We start from the raw sequence: 21,693 nt of genomic DNA, 5'->3' as shown, positions 1-21,693 counted from the left end.
GTTCAAATTTTACCTCTGTGACACGACTTGCCATACATCAACGAAAAGAATAGATTTTAACATACTTGATTGCATTTGAGATTAACATTTTTCGTAGTAAATTTTGTAATTTATTTATTTTTTAATAATTCATCTTTATAAAGAATTGTCCTTTTGATTAGTATATACATATATAATGTATAATGTCCTATGATCTTTCACATCTGACTCTTTGTCAGCTTTATTTTTACAATTAATTGTAAAAAAAAGCTCAATTATTTTTAAATGTAAAATATGTATATTAAAAATAAATATGCAAATATGTTAAGGTTTTTGAAAAATAACACATTTTTCAATGCAGTTAAATATCATCTTACGACATCACGCGGCAATTTATTGAACGTCATCACCAGGAGTAGACCGACCGAGGATGTTATCGTTTACTAAATCTATATTTAAAAAATCTATTTCAAAAATTTCATTTTACTATAAATGTAAGATATATATCAAGTTTTAATTGCGTTTCAAATATTTTTTCTTTTTTATTCTTATATGAAAACATAAATTATCTCTATCATATATATAACTTTTAATTACAATAAGAAAGATGCAATTAGCAGCATTTTTTACTTACATGCAGCAAATATTGATTCAACAAAAATGAATTTTTATAATATCGTATTTGTAATTGCAAATATACGATGACGTGAGCATAAAAAACAAATTCAATGATTGATAAGACATTACCTTTCAAAAATTGTTGCGAGCTAACGCTCTCTCAACAAATATTGATTATTATGAATTTAATATCGTAAATCGATACTCAAGTATTGACAATAATATAATATTATTTATTTCAGTGTATTTTCAAAAAAATGAGCAAAAAATAAAAAGATTTTCTATTTTCTTAATAATCGTAATATTAATATAGAGACGTTCTTTAAGCAAACACGCACAAAGATAAAGAAAATGATTAAATTTGAATATATATACTACTTAATATTTATATATATTCATTTGTGTATTATTAATTATTACCATTTTATGTATACCATATTTGTGAATAAGTGTAAACAGATTTCATAATGAGCTTTATATGATTATCAATACTTGGGAATATATTTTTCTATAATTAATGAATAATGAAATAAATCAACTACCATTTTTCTTGCGTAGGAACCTCTTATATATATATATATATATATATATGCACCCTTATTTTTTCTAGATTTATATTATTACATAAATGTACATATATAATTTATATAATAATATAAATAAATATAACATAAATATGTGCAAAGTTGATTAATATATCTCTGAGAGATTTCAATTGAATTCCATTTCCGGAAAGAAACACTTCATATTTTCGCGCCACTCGTTCACAAGAGTCCGCAAATCGGTCGCGAGATGACAGCTGCATCGAACAGCCGGCTAGCGCCGCCAGCGTCCCGAGTTCGGAGTATCGTCGACTGCGTCGAATACGCTCTCTGACGCTCTCGGGTTTCTATCCAGCTTTCTCGTGTGACACCGTGTCGCGAGTGTGCGTGCGCCCGTCTCGTCTTCGCGGGACAGTTTCGTCTTCGTTCAAGGAAACAGAACCGAGATTCCGAGTGTCGAGGATCGACCTCGGGAATCCGTGTCGCGGCTCGTGCGTGCGTGCGTGAGATCGTAGAAGCGAGTTGCGCGATCGAACCAGTGAGAGAATAACGGAAAAAACGGTCAACGGGGCGACGTGTACGCTTTCCCGAGCGCGCGGCGCTCGTGTGTGTGTTTCGTGTATGTGTTGTACGCGCGCGCGTACGAATGCGAGGAAACGAGACAGGCAAAAGTGGTGAATCGAGAGGCAGGAGAGAGCGGAAAACGCGAGAGAGTGAGAGAAGAGGAAAAAGTGGGAAGTGAGTATTGCGCGCGCGGCATACATCGTCATCGGCGAGGAAGCTGTCCGGAAGTCACCTTCTGCTGGCGCGAATCTCCGCTGCAAAAGATAGACCGATCAAGAGAGAGAGAGAGAGAGAAAGAAGACTCGGTCGCGAGTGGGCGAGGTAACCCGATAGAAGAAACGGGAGGAAGAAAAGTAGCGAGAAAGACAGAAGAAGAGCTGAAAGAGAGGAGGAAGACAGTCGCATCTAGAGAAAGAAGAGAGGGTGATCCGTCAGCGGTGCACGCGAGTTTCGCGAGACGGAGAACGAGAACAAGTAGTAGACCGAAGGAAGGAGAGAGAGAGAATTCGTCGCGGACGAAGGAATGTGAGAAGCGACCGAGCAGTGCCGTGTAAACACGAGTGTCTCCAGTGAAAACGAGGCGGCCCACCAGCGACGTTCGATGTCATTGCCTCTTCCGACCTCGTCGAACGGCATCCTCGACGGCTCGACGTCGTAGAGACAAGAGAGAGAGAGAGAGAGCTCGTGCATCCGTGTGGCATCGATCATCGTCGCCGCCACCACATGAATTCGCATCACAAATGACGGCGCACCGGATCGTGGGCGGATTAGCAGCGAGGTGTTGGCTCGACTCGTCGTCGTCGTCGTCGTCATCTTCGTCAGTTTAGCGGACAGAGTGGTAAGTAACGCTATCGTGTATGTATACGTCACTTCTAGGTTGTTTAATCGTCTCTTGTTGATGGTCCTCGATGGACTCTTCGGTATAAAAATGGCTTCGGGAATTCCTCGTTGCAATATATTACGATTGTATTATTTTTAAGCGGTCGTCGCACCGATCTCCGCTCGATAAGATAACTTTGATTTTATGAGGCCGATATGACGTTTTGTCAATGATTGCTTTCGAATGATCGTGTAAATTATATTTGAGGAATTTTGATTGCGACACCTTGCCTTGGTCGAACTTGAGTTTTAATTAGTAGAGTGCTAAATTATTTATAGACGAACAAGATCATTTTTAACTTAATTACAGTTCATATATGTATTGTACAATATATCTTTCCATAAATTTTCTTCTTAACAGATGTATCGTGTAACGTGTAATTGTTTCATTTCAATTGTACGAAAACGCAGTTTAAAGAGAAACCTGTTTTATATGTATATATTGATTAATCCCTGCTCCATTATTCGTACGAAAATGGAGTATCATTTTCATACATTTATGCTTATCGTTATGTCAAAAGTGGCACATTATCAATACATTGAGAGAAAGACTTCGATTTTCTATATTTTCAAATTAGAATGGTCTTCTCTCAAAGTGAACATCTGGATATTTTCTCGATTAAATTGGAAAGATTCTCACATTTTGATGTGCGTCATTGTATAGCAATTTTGTCTTGCCGGTAACATCTTGGCAATATGCATATCTGCCAATGAATAATATATGCCAGAGTAGTTATTAGTATAGAAACTATATTTACGACGTTATCGCGCAATATAATATCGATCCTGCAGGAGCTCTACTACTCCGAGAACTTCTCTCCCCGAGATATTTGGGTGGGTCCGATAAATTCACGATATCTTACACGATCTATGATTTCGCGTGAGTTTAGATGAGTAAACGCAAGACAAACACAAAATGTAATTCGAGTTGAAGGGGGATTCTCCGTCTCCTTCATCGAATTGTCTATATATATATATATATTTGTATCGCTTTATACTATGTACATTGTGAAAGATTGACGAGGAAACAATAAGAGTTTCCACGGGCCGATCAATTACTTTACGAGAACTTGGTATTTCCGAAGTACTTGTAGATCGTCTCTCTCGCAAGGCTCCTTCCGATGTTGATAATTATAATGACAATGAAAGAAAAAAATTGACAATGAGTAGATTAATATTCATTTATGAATATATGATTTCTAATTAGATCGATAGCGATAATAATTTTACATTGCATTAAACTTGCATTAAAGTACAACGCTGACATAAATATTTTATAGTTTCGATTCCTAAAAAAACAGATCAAATTGCGCATTCAATGTGTAATAATAATAAAAACAAATTGGAGAAAAATATTTTTAAAATCTTTATTATACAGAACAGAGAAAATTTTGCTTTACATCTTTTGTTTATTTATTAAATTAATAATTCTTAATACCATGTTTTAATCTATTCGCCCAAATTATTAATATAAATAAACTGATTCTATTAATTTGTAATTAATTCGAAACGACTTTGTGATTCTAGTAAAACAGAAAAAAGAGCTGTGTGCAAACTTCTCTCGTATACAAATTGCATCTCTGAAATTTGTTTCAGAGATTATATTCTTTCGTCTAAATAAACATCTAATATTTGAATAAGCCAGCGAAATTAAATACATGAAACAATAATGTGGCTCTTTTGCAGAAATTGCAATACGGACAAAGTGGCATAAATGATGATACCGCAATTCTGAATTTAATAACGATGTTATATATATTGAATATTTGCATTAGATTTTGTCTGAAATATATGACGACAAATATTAATAGTTGTACATTTACTATATGAAAATATTTTTATATAGAAAATATAATTATTGATATCAGAGTATGTTTTATAATAACAAGCATATTCGTATAACAACGGAAAAAAACAATACCACGAGGCAATGGAATTTTATCAGTCTTTCTGAAAGTGTCGTGTGTGGATAAGAAATAAATGTGGTCTACAATTATCAATACATAAACGATCATATATGTAACACATATTCAGATCTCAAATATAGCACATTGCACGATAATAATCAGTATGATATCATATATATGTTTTCATCGTAAGGTCCAAAGTTTGCGTACTTGTTCATTTACGATCGACGATTTGTCATTCACGTAATTCGAAAAGACAAATAATTTCGGAGAAAATACTTTAACCCAATTTAGTCGAGATCTATTAAGATTAAGATAATTTCGCTAAAAGAGAACAAATAAAAAATCCATCCATTTAATGATGTTCTTAACTCATTATTACTCGATATTTTTAATCTTTCCACTTAATACATCCCGATGCTATTTACTTCAACAAACTTTACCGAGATTATAACTTCATCTATTTGTAAGCTTACTTATATGGACGAGGCTTTTAAAGTTTCGATAAGATGTATTTTCCAACGAGTGTTGTGCATTGCCTTATTTAATAGAAAGATGTTTTACTTTACTAAGTTAAGATTCTCTTCTAGAAGTGCTAGAGCACGCCAAGACAAGTTGAAAATTCCATTAAATTGATATAAATAGTTAACTGTTATATAATTGACCTATCGTTGAAGTTAATAAAGTTTTCTCGTCATCGGCCACGCATAGCGATGTTTCTTTCTCGTCGCAATAAAACGGACGGAAATGTAAGCCAGATTGAAGTATTCTCGGGAACGAGAAAAAGCTGACCATTATTCCCAGAAATCGCCCGACATTCCTCTGCCTCGACCCCGAGATACTTGAAAAAAATTCGGTTAAATCACAGATCGTTTCTGCTCACTAATTCTGTTCGCGAACTGTCTGGTTCTTTTCAAACAACATTTATTTTATTTTTCGTAGATGTCAGTTTCCCTTCACAAGTATTTTCATCTCTCACATATTTTCCTTAAAACATATAAATAAATCATTTATTAAATTAAATCAACAGAATTTTAATTAAAGTATCTCTATCTCTTTTATCTTATGAAGATATTTTGAAGAAATAAAATCAAATGACTTAGTAATTAAAATTTAGATTATAAAGTTGTATTGAAGAAAAATGTATCCGAAATTAAGTAATATAGTTTTATTATTTATTTATCTGTTTAAATTTAATTTAATTATTCATACTAAAAAATCTATTAAATACAGCAATTTTTTTGACTCTAAGGCTTTGAAAAATTATTTATGTTGAGATTGAACAGACAGGAAATAGAAAGAAATAGGACACTGTATATATTGTATTATATTATTGTAGAATGTTCTGTACGCCTATTCATGCGCTTTGTCTGTGTTTAAGCACGTGGTACTATGAGACTTTTGATATATTAAAAGATAAATATTCAATATTAAGAATGAAATATTCAATAAGGAGAACAGAATATTTGAGAATGATAAAGTATGATGATTACTTGCAAAAAAATTATATATATCAGCAAAATAAATGACGAAACATTATTATATAATAATACTAGAATGCAAAAAATCTTGAAAATCTTGAAATTTTATATATTACAATATATTATTTACCTTTAGTATCAATCGCTCGCTAATAAATGTGATAACATTAATTAGAGTCGGTAGATGCATATATAAATATTTTGTCGATATTAATATTCTCAAGAAATTCCTACACATTATTTTTAAAATATTCTTTTCATTATGAAGCATAATGCTTATTAAAATTAATTCAATAATATTTAACCAAATTTGTGTAGGAAATCTGTATATATGTTAATGAAGCACATAATAATATTTATGAATATTGATATGTTATCTAATTCAAAAGTTTTCCATCGCTCGAAGTGGGACGGAAAAATTTTTAATTTGTTTCTCAAAATGAGAAATTACTTTACACGTGCATTTCCGCCACATGTGTCAACTATTGTTGTTTACTACCAAACGGCCAACGTTTGCGAACGAAACGACTAGCGCAACGGCTTTCGGAAGCGGAGATCAATCTGCTTGTCGAGTGCATTATCTCAAATTACACAGATCCGGTCGCGTCAAATAATCCGCTCGGTGCCAACTCGCACTAGTAGAAATGACACTGGCGCGTGTTACGTTATGTTATGTTTCGAGAGCGAAGAGGAAGCTAGGAAGGGAGAGGAAAGAAAACATCGAGCGTCAAAAAATATTAACGTCGCTCCTGTCATGGTATCCCCATGTCAATAAAGGATGAACGTAACATGGAAACGAGGAAAAAGTTTGCCGAGCGAAGGGACAAAAAATGCCGCGTACTATTCCGTTTTATGCATGAGGATTAACAATAGCTTCTATCGTGATATTTTCGACGTTTTCTTTTTATTTTTTTTAAATTTTTTTTATATGTTTCGTCAAACACTATGAAATACGCGTACGCAGTTAGATTTGTTAAAAAAAGAAAAAACATTTTCGTTAAATCTTTACGTAAGAAATTTCTATATTCTTAATATTAATTATAATTATATCGATACTGTCTTTCCGCAACTGTATTTATCAATGTTATCTAATGACATCAATATGTCATCAAACGAGTGAATCAATGCGAATGCGAATTAAATTTATAGAACTGTCAGCAGTGTCTATGAAAGATCGGAATGTATTTCATATAAGGTTTCTATCAGACTCTAGAAACGTAATCTTCGATGACTTCTACCGCTGCAAAAGTTTAATTGGATATTATCGCGTTCTTAATTGGATTTTCCTTGTGGCTTCTGTCTTTTTATTTTTCGCCAACGTGTCGCGTCGATGTATTTCTATATACATATACTTTTTTGGATAATTTCAAGTAAATAAAATCTTACATAAAAATGTTTTTTGTATATATGCAACGCAATGCAATTCTTTTATTTAATCATTTTACATTCTTTCCATTTTTTTTCTATACAAGGAATCGATTTATTTATTAACAATAATAATACTAATTTGCGATAAACCTATTTTCTCTTGCAGTATACTAGTCTCTATGTTAAAGTTCTTTTTCGAAAGCGAAGAATTGTGCTACGATTAATTTCGTCCTTGTTCGCACATAGTTGCTCTCTATATGCACGCCCGACGTGGCGATGCAAACGCTCTAATCGGCCGTAATTATCATTCTCGTGAGGATGAACGCCGCCGTTATTCCCACCAACGGCGGCGCGGATTAGTCGCGCTCCCCAGATATCATCGTATATTTCTTCCTCGCGAGCGGCGGCGCCGTGAAATCTCGGTAACGGTACGATGAGCATTACCTGTTACGTGCGCCTATACCTGCCTCTACACGTACGTTACGCATTATCATTACGGGCCATATTATCTCGTCGCTTAGATCCGCGTAGGAGGCTTTCGCGCGCACTAATTACCGTTATAATTAGCGCCGATATATTTTTTGTTTGCGCGAAGAAAGTAATTTTGACGACGAGAAAAACATGTCATTTTCATCGGAGATACGCAAGGAATTTTCAACTCTTCGATTTGTATAATAATGGATTCATTACATTTTGAACTTGAAGCCAATATTCTTCTCTTGGAATGAAATTTTCTGAGAATTGCTCCGACAAGTTGCGCTTTCGTATAAAATCTATTAAAGACAAGATTGGAAAGAGAGAAAAAGAAAATAGATGTGTTATCTATATACGACAATTTTATTAAGGATTTTATTAAATATCTTATTGGAAAAATATAAGTAGACTTTTCACGTAGAGAAAGCTTTCACTTTGTTAGCAAATATAATTATCAAATAATAAACTTTATTTTATTAATATTTTTATTGTATAATTAATAGAAAATAATTGATGCAAATTAAATATAAATTAAATGAAGTGTTTATTCACGGATTATGTAGAATTATGTGGAGAATGTGCGAGGGCGGAATTTGCGCAAGTTCTTCGTTAATAATTTGCGATCGCTTTTTCTGACCTTTAATAAATATTGCAAAAACATTGAAAAATTTCTTTTTCATTTTTCAAGATATTCTAAGAAACCGTGTCAGAGTTAGATTCCTAGATAGATCAGAATTTTTCCAATCGACATTACTCGGATATTTCGAACGTTTTTCGGAAGAATAAAATACTAGAACTTGGATGTTTCATAACAGCTCCATTAATTAGATTTTGTACTAATTTTTGCATTAGTTCAGAAAACTGTTTACGTGCGACAGAATAATAAAGCACTCGATAGAATTCACACTTGAATAAAACACTTGATAGAATTTCTAGATTACTATGCGACAAATGTCTAATTAAAACGACTTTAATGACTTTCTTATTAAATCATTTCAATACATTGAACTGTGTACAAGTATGAAATAAGAGTGGATCGTGCAAGAATATCGGAGAGGCAATCGTTTTTTAAATGTCACATTTTCCAATAGACAATAGACCACTTTTCACGTGACACGCCTCGTCGGATAGATTAATTGATTTATTGAGCGAGAGAAAGACGCGCGCGGCGCAACATGTAGATCAGCGAACAACACACAGAGTTCACTCGCGAGTATATATTCATGAGTAATGTGTCGACACTGCTATCAACTCGATTCTTCGGATAAAATAGTTGTCGGCCGCGTTGGCACATTGTCGATTTTTCTCTGCAACGCACACCATCACGTTTCATCGAAAAGCGCTCTGTCACACTCTCCCTATATATTGAAAACACTGACTATTATAAATCGCCAACGGTACATTTATTTCGATCCGCTTCATCGCGGATCTGGAAAATCTATCTCACGGATGTTCCGTACACATACTTCCGCATCGGCGCGAACGCGAAAGTAATTGAAGGAACATCAGCGTTTCTGGTTCTCGATTGCGCGTCCGAGTTTACTATACGGAGGAGAAATGTGTAACAGGATTTAAATTTCAAATGCGAGTCCACGCGCCGCGTTTATTATTAGAACGGATTACGCTTTCTATTTGCGAAGTTTTCGACGCGGGATTTTTTTTTTTTTTTTTTTTTTTTTTTATAGAAAAAGCGTTTCCATGCTTATTTTCGTGAGATAAACCTACTTCGCGCTCTTGATGTACCGGAGATAAGGGGAGTATTTTTAGCTGAAATATTATTGCAATATTGAGGGATATATATCGCCTTAAAATATTTACTTTACCACCAACTCGGTTATTATTTTTTCGCATTTGAGGGGAATCGAGAACGTGATGATTCTCTTATTTTTGAAGAAGACACTCGTCTTTTGAAACAAAAATACGCAATGTATTATGTCCGACGTTTCGTTTAACCACGCAGTTGGTATGAATGCGCATTCCAGGTATGCTCTCGCCCCGAACAGTCGTAAACTTATTACGTGTAACCGACGCACATGCATCTCATTATTACACGGACACGTGCGGTAAAAGCAGGTCAGGCCGATATTACGGACGTGCCGCAACCATACCAGGTAGATATCGCGATATCGGACGAGCATATCGTTATCGGTTAAATGCCAAGTTCAATCCGTGACATGACGGATCCGAATAAAAGATGATCGCCCGGACTTCCGTTTTCCTTGGAAAATTAGCACGGTACAGTAACTGTCGTGTGCGAATATCCAAAATCGATATTAATACCGTGATTCAAGTCACGAGTTATTACACAGTGACAGATTGTTATTTATAAAGATGTGCATATTTGTAAGATATAATATTAAGATATAAATATTATACATTTTTATAAAGATTATTCAGATTTATGAAATTGTTCAGAGAGATCGGACGATGATAATCCGGAAATTTGTTTTTTCCTATTTATTTTTAAAAAATCTTTAATGTATGAATTTATGAATAGAGGGAATGGATTAAAAATATTATCATATATTTAATTTAATTATCTTGATTATATTAAATCGCATATTTTTGTATTTCGACCTTTGCTAGATTAGTTGACAGTATGTGGGTGATATTTTACTTAATTTATTTTCCTTCCGTGCATTATTCCTGCGCGATTTGCATCGCGCTGCGAAAATTTAACATTCGTATTTTCTCAGGATCGTAATTTTCCAAAGCGCCTCTGTGTCGCAAAACCACGATGATGGTTTAGAAATCTCCCTGACCTAAATAATTATAATACTGTTTACTTAGGTCAAAAAACTGATATGGTGACACGTAAAATAACGGAAAATTAAAAGAACATATTAATTCATATATGTTCATATCACGCGCAGCTGTATATTGTCGATCACACTCTGGTTAATTGGGATCCATAAGTCGAGATAAATCTCGCGAAACTTTTCCGTAATCGCATTACTTCCCCTCCTCATTGTCATTATGATATCAATTGTAATTACATGCCGGTGATTAATTTCTCATAGCGGCGGGAAAAACTCGAATGAAACGCGCGTCGATATGACGTTCGCGCCGTGATTTATTTTAATTGGATCTCTGCCTCGAAACGCAATCGATTATCTCGTCGCGCGACAAAACATTCGTCGTCGTGTGTACATATATATATATATATATAGGTATATATTTAATATTGTATATTCGCGCGGATATTTTTCGACATCTGCTAATAAATCGACGAGCATTATTTTGATTCTCGCATATCCTCAATAGATTAACACACATCGACAAGATAATTTATCATCTTAACAATGAAAAAACGAAGCGGCGCGGAAAACGCTCATCCGATGTAATAATAAACACTGGCGAATGAATACTCGCGCCTTATTTATATCGCGACGTAAGCAATAAAGGCGTTCACGCAAAATAAAAGCCGTAAACCTCTCGGTGAGTGAATCTCTCTCTCTCACATACAGTCTTGCGTCAGCGTTTGCTATAAATTGCATAGCAAAGCGTCGTCGGATGAGATTCGATCGATGAAGCATTAATCCGATCTGTTTTCGTCCGAGCTCTCTGATCGAAAGGGAAAGATTTTCAGCCGGTTTCTTATTTACGAGAGAGAGGAGAGAAATTTTCGCGCGTGACGAGACAGAGCAGAGATTCGTCTCCCTTATATATCGGTGCCTTCGGCGAAGGTTTATTTTTACGTTCCTCGTAATTCTCGTAAAGAGCATCCGGAGCATCTGCACATAGCGGAGAAATGATTCGCCGCAGAGTTCGTCCCAGGCGAAATGCGGCCGCAAGGCGGAAAACGCGCGGCGGAGACGCCCTTGCGGATCCCGAAGGAAGTTGCGAAGTATATATACAATATATATATGTATCGAGATTTTCGCGACCCGGTATTCATAGATTCATACATCGTATATTTTCGTGCGCCCTGCTATACATATATATACATACATATATACACACGCGGAATGCGAGACAGACGTCGCGCCGGCGAATCGCGGTCCGGTTCGGCGCGTCGCGTCGCGACACGACGATGCGTTTCGCAATTACGAAGACAATGCGTTCTCCTCCTCGTTGGCTTGCTATTCCCATCGCCGTCCAGCGCTAAATTTGGTCCCGCAGTTCCTATCCCGTGCTCGCATTAGGCTTGTTAGACGAATGAAAAAGAGCAGGTGAATGAAAAAGGCTATCACGTTCATACGATACTCTTTTTATGAGTCATTCGATCTTTTTATAAAGATGCGTTTTTACTGAATCGGATTCCGATATATGGCGCGATCGATGAATAAACTAATTCTCACGTTCCAATTATTTGAACTTTTTATTCGATACTCTCGCCGAGGAAAAATCTAGAAAATTGTATATATGATTTCTAAAACGCTCTTCATAAATCCTTGACGTCTATTTGCCAATAATATATAGTAATATATAATGCAAATATATTTAATATATATATAAAATATATAGTAATATATAATAAAGTTGGCGCACGCATTAAAGTGCATCGTGTATATATACGGTCCATTAGTTTCACACTGAATTTTTCCGAATCGATAATTTCTTCTCGCTGTCATTCTACCAAGTGTACTTTTTTCTACCATTGTCGATCATACGTCCACGAAGCGATTAATTATTGCTCCTACTTACGCTAAAAATAATAGTGACCTCTTTCTCATGCGGAGTAGACCGAACAGCTGTGCTTCGCTATGCGACTGTCGTACAAGGTTTAAACAATCGATAAAAATTCGATATTTGGAGTACATCGATTTACCCGTTATCGTACGGGCGTGAGCATATATACATATACGGAAAGACGACGGAGAATTTGTTAAAAAATTGCAATACGTACTTAGAAAAATGAACACACGTGTAGAGTAGTTAATCATCTTTGACAGAGCAATTAGTATTTGTCTTTCTTAGTCATAAATCTCGAGAATCTTTCAAAATATATATACATAATTCAATGCTTCAAAGGTTTTAAATTAGCGAAGATCTCTCAAACCCAGATAAAGATCTGATTCCAAACAAACATTCATCTCGTTTTCTCTTATCATGTCACATTCGATTTATGAATGAAAAATATTTTCTTATTTATTCTAATAATTATTTTAAATAAATGACGAATAATAAATGCTTCCGTTTCCACTCGCCATGTACATACAGAGAACACATGATTTGCATTGCAGTGACACGAAATGAATCGAAGAGTAGGATACAGCAATTACGATGGCAAGATCGCCGGTCTGTACGACTTGGAGGAGACCCTCGGCCGCGGACACTTTGCCGTGGTGAAGCTGGCACGGCACGTTTTTACCGGTGAGAAGGTCGCAGTGAAGGTCATCGACAAGAGTAAGCTCGACGAAGTCTCCAGAGCGCATCTCTTCCAAGAGGTGAGAAAAATTGTCATATTTTTACGATTTTTTTTACCACTCTCTCGTATACCGCGCTTGTCAGCAAATATATTCCAAATTCTTCAGTCAATTTAAACTTTTTTTTTTTTTTTTTTTTTTTACAGAGAAGAACGCAGAAAATGTGTCTCTGCTAAAAATAACTAAATGTTAGAATGTAGAAACAGAGTTTATAGAAAACATGAATTTAAATTGTTTTTTTTCCTCAGCTGTTTTATCTCTTTTTTAAATATCTTTTATATAAGTCGCGTTGCGTTTGTATTTCAGATTAATTTTTTATCTCACATTTATTTCAAATCAAAGTACGACAGATAAAATTCAAATGGTTCTCGTGATTTATTTCTATTTTGCATAGTCAATCTGCAATCGCGTCAGAATTGCTTTCCGTCTCGAATCTATTTGATGCTTAATGGATATAGCAGAGTCATTGAGAGGACATCCTGATTCGCGTAATGTGATTTTAATGGCTGGTTCGATAATATAATCGGAGATCGAATAGTCTCGCGCAGTTACATCGTACGGACTTTATCGCGGCGAATCTCGTTAAGGTTAACGAGATATAATGATGCAACTGGACGGCTGACAGAATCGTTGACCCTCCGAATACAGATTCGCTCGGGCAAAACAAATTTTGTTCTTGTGAATTATGATCGCGAATAATCTGTGTCGCAGGTGCGGTGCATGAAACTGGTGCAGCATCCCAATGTAGTGCGGTTATACGAGGTGATAGACACGCAGACCAAGCTATACTTAATTCTCGAGCTCGGGGATGGCGGAGATCTCTACGATTACATCATGCGACACGACAGCGGCCTCAGCGAAGAGGTATTGTTACATGACGATTATTTATTGTCGTTATTGATTTTTATTTATTTAGAGAAAAAAGTACAAGTTTATAATAATGATACGTAAAGTTAATATATATTAAATAGTAATAATAATTAATTTGACAAGAACCTGCACATATTTGTGTACAAAATATATATCGATTAAGTAATTATAAAATTCTTCGTAATAATTTCCCAAGCGTAATAGTGTCTGATAATGGTTTTCATTTATCAGGTGGCCAGGACTTACTTTCGACAGATAGTTCGGGCCATATCGTACTGTCATCGCTTACACGTGGTACACAGGGATTTAAAGCCCGAGAATGTCGTATTCTTCGAAAAACTCGGCACGGTGAAACTCACGGACTTCGGATTCAGTAATAGATTCTGTCCTGGTCAGAAGCTCGAAACTTCGTGCGGCTCATTAGCGTACTCCGCTCCAGAGATACTTCTAGGTGATAGTTACGATGCCCCCGCAGTAGGTAAGCTCGTTAATTAATGTGATTAAAGATCCAAGAAGATGACTTAAGTTATTAAGACTTATTAAGAATTTTGAAGATGAAAAGATACAAGTTATATTTCTTCTATTAAAATTTTAATATTAAATTTTTTTTGTTAAAAGTTTTTTAAAAATCGACTTGATATTTAAAAGAAAAAAATTGAAATCTTATTTAAGCTACGTTTGTCGCTTTGTTGCAGATGTTTGGTCGTTGGGCGTAATATTATACATGTTAGTATGCGGCCAAGCACCGTTTCAAGAAGCGAACGACAGCGAAACGTTGACGATGATTATGGACTGTAAATATTCGATCCCGTCACACGTGTCCGACGGTTGCAAGCGGTTGATCGCGAAGATGCTCGTGCGGGAACCCGAAGGCAGAGCATCTCTCGAGGAGATCGCGGCGGATCCGTGGTTGGCGATCGGTTCCGATTCGGACACCATGGAGACGTTACCGCTCGTGTCGCGTCAACAGGTCTCTGACGATCATCATAATCACATAATTACCAAAATGGTTAACGGTAATATCGCCACCAAGGAAGAGATATTGGAGTGAGTAGACATTAGGAAGCCTTGCGCTGTTAGTATATATTTTAAGCATGCGTGTTCGCGTCGACGCGATTTGTTACTCGATAATTCTTACCGTGTATATTCTTGCAGCGCGCTAGACAAGAACGAATACAACCACATCACCGCGACGTATTTTTTGCTGGCGGAAAGGAAGTTGCGCGCTCATCGGCAGGAACAGATGCAGAAAACTCGACCGGAGGCTCTAGATGTTTCCTCGAAGTATGTTTTAAATACTGAATCACGCATTTGTTAGTATTGCTTCTACGTGTGACTCACATATAAAATATGCGAGTTCTAAATATTTATACCACGCGTCGACTTGAATGACATCACTAACATACTAATGTAACGTTGCTAATTTTGTGCAGTCGGCAGGATGAGCTGACAACAAATCTGCGAACAGATCAGAATTCCTTGGGCACTGTCAATCAATCGTTATTAAGCGTGCCACGAACGCCCGGTGATGTACCGCAGGTACGTATCGCATGCTCATTCCCTAAAATGCTTATTTCCTAAAATGACGTCAACTAATGTTATCGATCGTAACGTTTAAGGCAGATATATAAAATATCGTCTGCCGAATGGCACTCGAGAAACAAAGATGGATGTTTTTATTGCAGAACGTGCGTACGCGCAAATGCAGTATCGTCCAAGAGGAGGAAGACGAAGATGATGTATCTTCCTGTTCCGGCCGTGATGAGCGCGGCAGTAATTCGACGTTAAATTCCTTTAATCGGCGTGGTTCCCGTTCCGAGGGAAAGCTTTCGCATATCCTGCAGGAACGGTTATCACAACTTCCGGAGAAAACTGGCACAAAACCTGTGCAAGGTCAACGGCATTCGAATCAGAAAGAGGATACCGTTATCGCCGACAGAGGAGAAAGACTGAAGCAGAGTTCAAGAAACGAAAAGGATAATAAAAAATCATCGTCGCCGGTACACTCGAAGACGACGGCAAAGGTCCAAACGGGTAACGTTTTCTTAGAAAAGCTGCCCGCGTCACCGCGGATTACCACGACTTGCGAGGAAAATCTGAAGAATCGATTAAGTGACGCAAATACTCCAACCACAGGATGGTCTAGGAAAGCCAACAATGCGGAAGGCAGGCCCAAGTCGGTGACAGAATGTTTAAACCGGACTGCCGCATCTGTACCGACGAACAAATGGAGGATAGGTCCTCAACATCATCGGTTCAGCGTGCCGCTTACAGAGCCCACGATTTCCTCGAAAACTCCGTCCCAAGTCCCTACAAAAGCAACAGTGACGACTACTCTAATCGAATCGTCAACCGTATCGATACCTCTTCATCCGATTAGCGACAATCAAGTGACGTTAACGCCTAAATACAAGACGATGCCGTCTCCTGGCAGCGGTAATTCGTCTACAACGCAACTCAATGAAATCCTGGAAGACGGGGATGGCACGCAGGCGTCGGTAAATTCGACAGAATGCGGAGGTTCGACGACCAAGTGCCGTGTTGTGAGGCGAACGGCGGCGTACGAGCAACGGAGAAGCAAATTCCATAAGACGCGCACAACCTCCTGCTCGAGTTCCGACGCCAGCGACGACGACAGCGAAAGCAGAAAGAAGAGGGCGCACAAACTTGGCGCCTCCACTGGCAAACCCTTACCTCCAAGACGCGACAGTCACGACGACTCGAGCGACTCGCAGGATCCGGGAGGAAGCGGTGGCGGGCGAGGCGGGATGGTCGGCGGTGGAGGAAGCGGAGTGAGCAACGGCGAGCACACGACGACGACCGAAAGCAATCGAAACGACAATAGTAGCGGCACTAACACGACGAACACAAATACAACGACTGGAGGTGGGAGACATCGATGTACCGATAATCAGGTCATATTCGGCAGGAGACATCGCGCCGGTAGAAGAAGAGCCGGCGAGACTCGTTTACGAGAGAGCCAATCGTTGAATCGTATCACCGAGGTACAGGAGGCCGAGGCGCCTTTGTCCTGTCACAATCACTGTCACGTGTCGCGTAATTCAACCGTAATTGGCGCGACAAACATCTCGTCATCATCGTCATCATCGTCACAAAACAATATGACTTCCCAACACGGTGTTGTTCAGCCTGTCTCTCAAGTGGCAACCACGACGGTACAGAAGGCCAAAGGTCTCGGAGCGAGGCTATTGCAGAGCTGGTCGCTCGGCGGTGGAAAATTATCGCAAAACTCGAACAAACATTCTCACAGCCCCGATGGCAGAAATAATAATCATCGTCAGTCGGACAACTGTCAAACGATCGGCAACGACGATCATCGCGGAGAACATCACAAGTGCACCAGTCAGGCGTGCAACGACAAGGAGAATCGCAACGGCAATGGCTCGATGAATCGAAACGAGTGTAAAAACCGGAAGATTCGGCTGCTAAGCCGTTACTTCGCCATGCACAAGAAACTCTGCGTACCGTTGCCGGGCATCTTCGGCAAGGGACGCCTATACAAGGCTCGCTCGTGCGGCAGCATCACGCGCGATCGCGTGAATCCGCCTTCGCCCAAGTCGATGCTGTTTTGCTCTACAGCGGCGGCCGAGGACAAGTGGCGGGAGCGTCGTCAGTGGTGCGACGCCGCGACGAAGCAGCACCGCGGCAGCGACGGTGACATCAATCAGAATCTAGGTCTCGCGCATCTCGTGCAGGAGAGCATCGTGGGCAAGGGCTGCACTAAGCTGCCCGCCGTGTGCCACATCCATCTCGGGGACGCTTCCAAGTGTTGCAGTCTTTGTTGATGAATCGCTTACGCTCAGAGGAGACGGAAAACTCGAGCGCAAAAATGAGAGACGCAAAAGTGCGGGTAAGTGAGTTTTCAGTGCCAGTGACTATAGCTAAATAGCGTGAAACTTATTTTTTTGCGCGACAATCTTTTTCTGCAAACTGTGTATATAATTTTTAGTGAGTTATTTTATCGATATAGAAATATTTTTATCGTTTGAAAGATCTGATTTTCGGGGATTTTTTTTAGGGGGGAGGGAGGGGGAATTTTTGAAACAGCATAGATGCCATATGTTTTGACATACTTTAAGATTAGTAGGCTAATTGCATTTCTAAGTGCAAAATCGGTGTCAGGTATGTTTGTATATAGAAACAACGTCAAAAGCAATTCAGGGTGCAAAATGTGTGTACTCGCAATTAATATTTTACTCCCTAAAAAAAAAAAAAAGATATGATCTGTTCCTCTCGCTGATACCGAAATTACATTAAGTTAAGGACGCGCAATGCGATTAATATCTGCTCGTATGGTAACCTTTAATCGCGATGTATTACGTGGTTTTGGTCTGCCATCGATTTATTTGACTGATTACATCATATCCCCGCTGGTCTACAGAGCACAGGGATCAAGGTAAGAATAAGAGAAAGAAAGAGGGTGTACTGATTCATCGGTCACTCCGAGAGAGCTGCATCTAGTCCATGTGAACAAACAATGTATTAAATATTGCAGAGTTTATGATTATTATTATTATTATATTATTATTATTATTATTATTATTAATATTATATATTATTACTATTATATTATTATCACTCTACACTATTCTAATATGCTCTATTACTATTATATCCGCTACTATTACTATTACAATTGCTATTATTATTGTGAGAGATCAGTATCACCTCCACGATTATCGCTATTGTCATCATCATCGCCGCGTCTTCATTATCCTTCTTTTCCCTATTTTTCTTCTAAGGCTGCGTTCCAAATATCATATAATGGATGTTCTTCCTCTCTCTATTTATATTACTTTTCTTTGAGTAATATAGAAAGAAAGAGGGAATGCATTCCTGGATGACGTTTTAGAACGCAGCCTAAATAGTGTAAAAATCTAATACGATATAATAATGCATAATGCATCGAAAAAGTAATTTGCATCATTTAGGTGCAACTTGCGATCGGGTACAAAGTCGCGCAGAGTGCGAATAGTGTCTTCCTCGTCGTATTTTTTTTTTCTTTTTCGATTCCTCCGTTTTCTCTCAAAAATACGACCCTTCGTCCTTCCCTACCCTCTATGACATTGCCTTCATACAAAGTCGCTTCCTAACTCGTTAACTTATTAAGTACGGAGTACAGATACCTATAGTTTCCGAATGGCGATTGACTATACATATATATATATATACATATATATATATACATATATATATATATTTATATATATATTTATATATATATATATATATATATATTTATTTATATAAATTAATGCAAATTGTAACCAAACAGAGAGAGAGAGAGAAAGAGATGCGAGTGCTCTACAACAGATAGCCTGAGATTGCGTTTAAACGAAGGGAATGATTAAGGAAAGAAACTCGCTCAACAGTGTTCGTGTATACAATAAGTCCGTTGAAAACGGAAACGGAAGTGTACTTCTTGGAGCAAGTTGTATGCGCGACGTATATAAAAGCCCACCGAGCGCATAATACTGCGCGCAAATATTAGAAGCTTAAGGGTAAGCGACGAGAGATAATAGCAATCGTCATTTATCGATCTATTCTCTTCTAGATCTAAATAATAATCGGCAGCGAACGATAGGTATATGCAAGATCTGTTTGGAACGTGCTTGCCGGTTAAGCACGTCTCGATCTTCGACGTTCTTCGATCTCGCGTCTATGGTCGCTTTTAGACGGATATCGTCGATATTAGTCATCGTCATCGTCTCTCTATCATCGTCATCATCGCGAATGCTGTCGGCTTAACTTAAAAAAAATAAATAAATAAATAAAATAAATAAAGCCACGTTACAATCGTAAATATAAATATAATGCATGTGTTTGTTGTGCAGCGAAAACTTATTTGATCGTTTATCTACCACTTGTCCCGCGTTTCATCCTTTTCTTGCGCTTTTGCGCCAATTTTTACGAGTCTCGACGATGGAGTGCTGGACACTCGATAAATGCCGAAATATTTGTAATTAATTTCTTTCGAGTCCACGCATTTTTCAGCTTCCTCTCATTTTTGTATTAATATTATTAAGACGAAAATGTAATATGTATATGTATATGTATATATATATATATATATATATATATATATATATATATATATATATAACTCGGATACATGTAAATGATATTAATTATTAATTATAAGGCGTAATTGTTGGACTCGTAACGCGGCGATCGATCGTCGAGCACTTTCCTTTCTTTTTTAAACTTTATTTCTGTCTGAACTCGCAGAACAAAATAATGTGCGTCGATTTTATAACTCCTTTGATAAAGACTGAGAATTCCGCAATGACTTCAGTAATATATCTCGAGTGTTACAGCTCTATTTATGCGTCGCACGATGACGATGACCTAACGAGACCAAAAATGATAATTCACAGACCTAAGTTTGCGCTATAGCTACAAAGTGCAATACAAAGTCGTACAAAGCCAAGTACCTTGCGTCGGTGTAGTCGTTGATTTTAAGGATTCGATTCAATTTTATCTTTTTCACCCTATTGTAGGCGTCGTATTGTAACTCGGGATCTACTTTTTGAAGCTCGGAAAAACTAACAATCGCGGTGTACATGGGCATTAACGTTATTTCGGTGTGATGAGAGAGTATATCTCGAGGATGTTAGAGCGAATTTTAGGGTGTACAAGGACCTCTCTCTACCATTAATAATCGGACAAAGTTGTAAGCTACAAAAAGAGAGAGAGAGAGAGAGAGAGAGAGAGAGAGAGAGAGAGAGAGAAATTATCTGTGCGAAGCTCAAGCAAAATTTCCTCATTAAGAGGTCACGCGCGGCTTGTGTCGGTCCTATATATTTATGTAATAAAAAGCGAAAGCGTCCCTCGCGCGAAACTCGAACAGTGTATATTCTGGAGCTGCAAATAGAGTAAAGTGTCTCTTCCATCAACGTAAAAAGTGTACATATCTTTGGCATTTTCCTATGTCTGTGGGAAAATTCATTTATTCTAGCCGAGCTACTGATAAATAAAAAAAAAGAGAGAGAAAGAATAAGATATTTTCGTGCTATAAAACGGAATGTGCTATAATGGATCCACGTACACACATACATATACACGACATACACATACACATATATATACATTGGGTTGGTTTCCTAAGGTATGCGATAATACGCACATATTATATGTATTAAAAAAAGAAAACATATATGTCGCTAAAAAATGCAAGTTGACGTAATCACATCGAACGCATGTAATTCCGTTGCAAATCTCGGCTTCGTTGTTGTTGCGCTGTTCGTAAATCGTCCCTTTTTCCTCCTCACCACACAGATTTTTAGCGAATAAAAATCGCTGTCGAACGCGTTGCATCCACGAGTGCGAGAAAGAATCTTTTTAAGGATCTATTATACTTTATTTCACTCTTGTCCCGAATATCCGGCCTGAACAGACCAAAGTTCCCGCGTCATGTCCCCGTAGCATCTGATTCCCGTCATTATCCCGATTTACTGCCAGCTAAGAGTGTTAACGACGCACCACTTTGCTAAGCCGGCAATAAGATGAAATCTGTAAACCGCCAAGCATGATTGTTCATGCACTGTGTGCTCGGACAAAATAAACTAAAGTGACAAAGTTAACAACTACGTGAAATATCGTATCCTCCCGTCGTATACTA

General features: G+C 37.6%; 1 protein-coding gene across 1 annotated transcript; it reads left to right on the top strand.

Annotated features, from left to right (window-relative positions):
- Positions 1-1,448: 1,448 nt before the first annotated feature.
- On the top strand, positions 1,449-21,658 carry Snrk (SNF related kinase). The gene is made up of 8 exons (XM_029319222.2): positions 1,449-2,541; positions 12,999-13,202; positions 13,893-14,045; positions 14,283-14,529; positions 14,747-15,098; positions 15,207-15,335; positions 15,485-15,590; positions 15,737-21,658. Exons 2-8 carry the CDS (start codon positions 13,008-13,010, stop codon positions 17,855-17,857), a joined length of 3,303 nt encoding a protein of 1,100 aa, XP_029175055.1. The 5' UTR covers positions 1,449-2,541; positions 12,999-13,007; the 3' UTR covers positions 17,858-21,658.
- Positions 21,659-21,693: the final 35 nt, after the last annotated feature.

This window comes from Nylanderia fulva, unplaced genomic scaffold (genome assembly GCF_048542155.1).
Source record: "Nylanderia fulva isolate GAGA-0341 unplaced genomic scaffold, ASM4854215v1 Scaffold10, whole genome shotgun sequence".
In the NCBI taxonomy this organism is placed as follows: Eukaryota; Metazoa; Arthropoda; class Insecta; order Hymenoptera; family Formicidae; genus Nylanderia; species Nylanderia fulva.
This window is presented reverse-complemented; position numbering and strand designations above follow the sequence as displayed.

Excerpts from the sequence above, each read along its gene's own strand:
- Snrk (XM_029319222.2), top strand. The coding sequence starts at position 13,008 with ATGAATCGAAGAGTAGGATACAGCAATTACGATGGCAAGATCGCCGGT. Across the intron at positions 14,046-14,282 it reads ACAGCGGCCTCAGCGAAGAG|GTGGCCAGGACTTACTTTCG; the intron begins GTATTGTTACAT and ends TTCATTTATCAG. Across the intron at positions 15,591-15,736 it reads CGCCCGGTGATGTACCGCAG|AACGTGCGTACGCGCAAATG; the intron begins GTACGTATCGCA and ends TTTTTATTGCAG.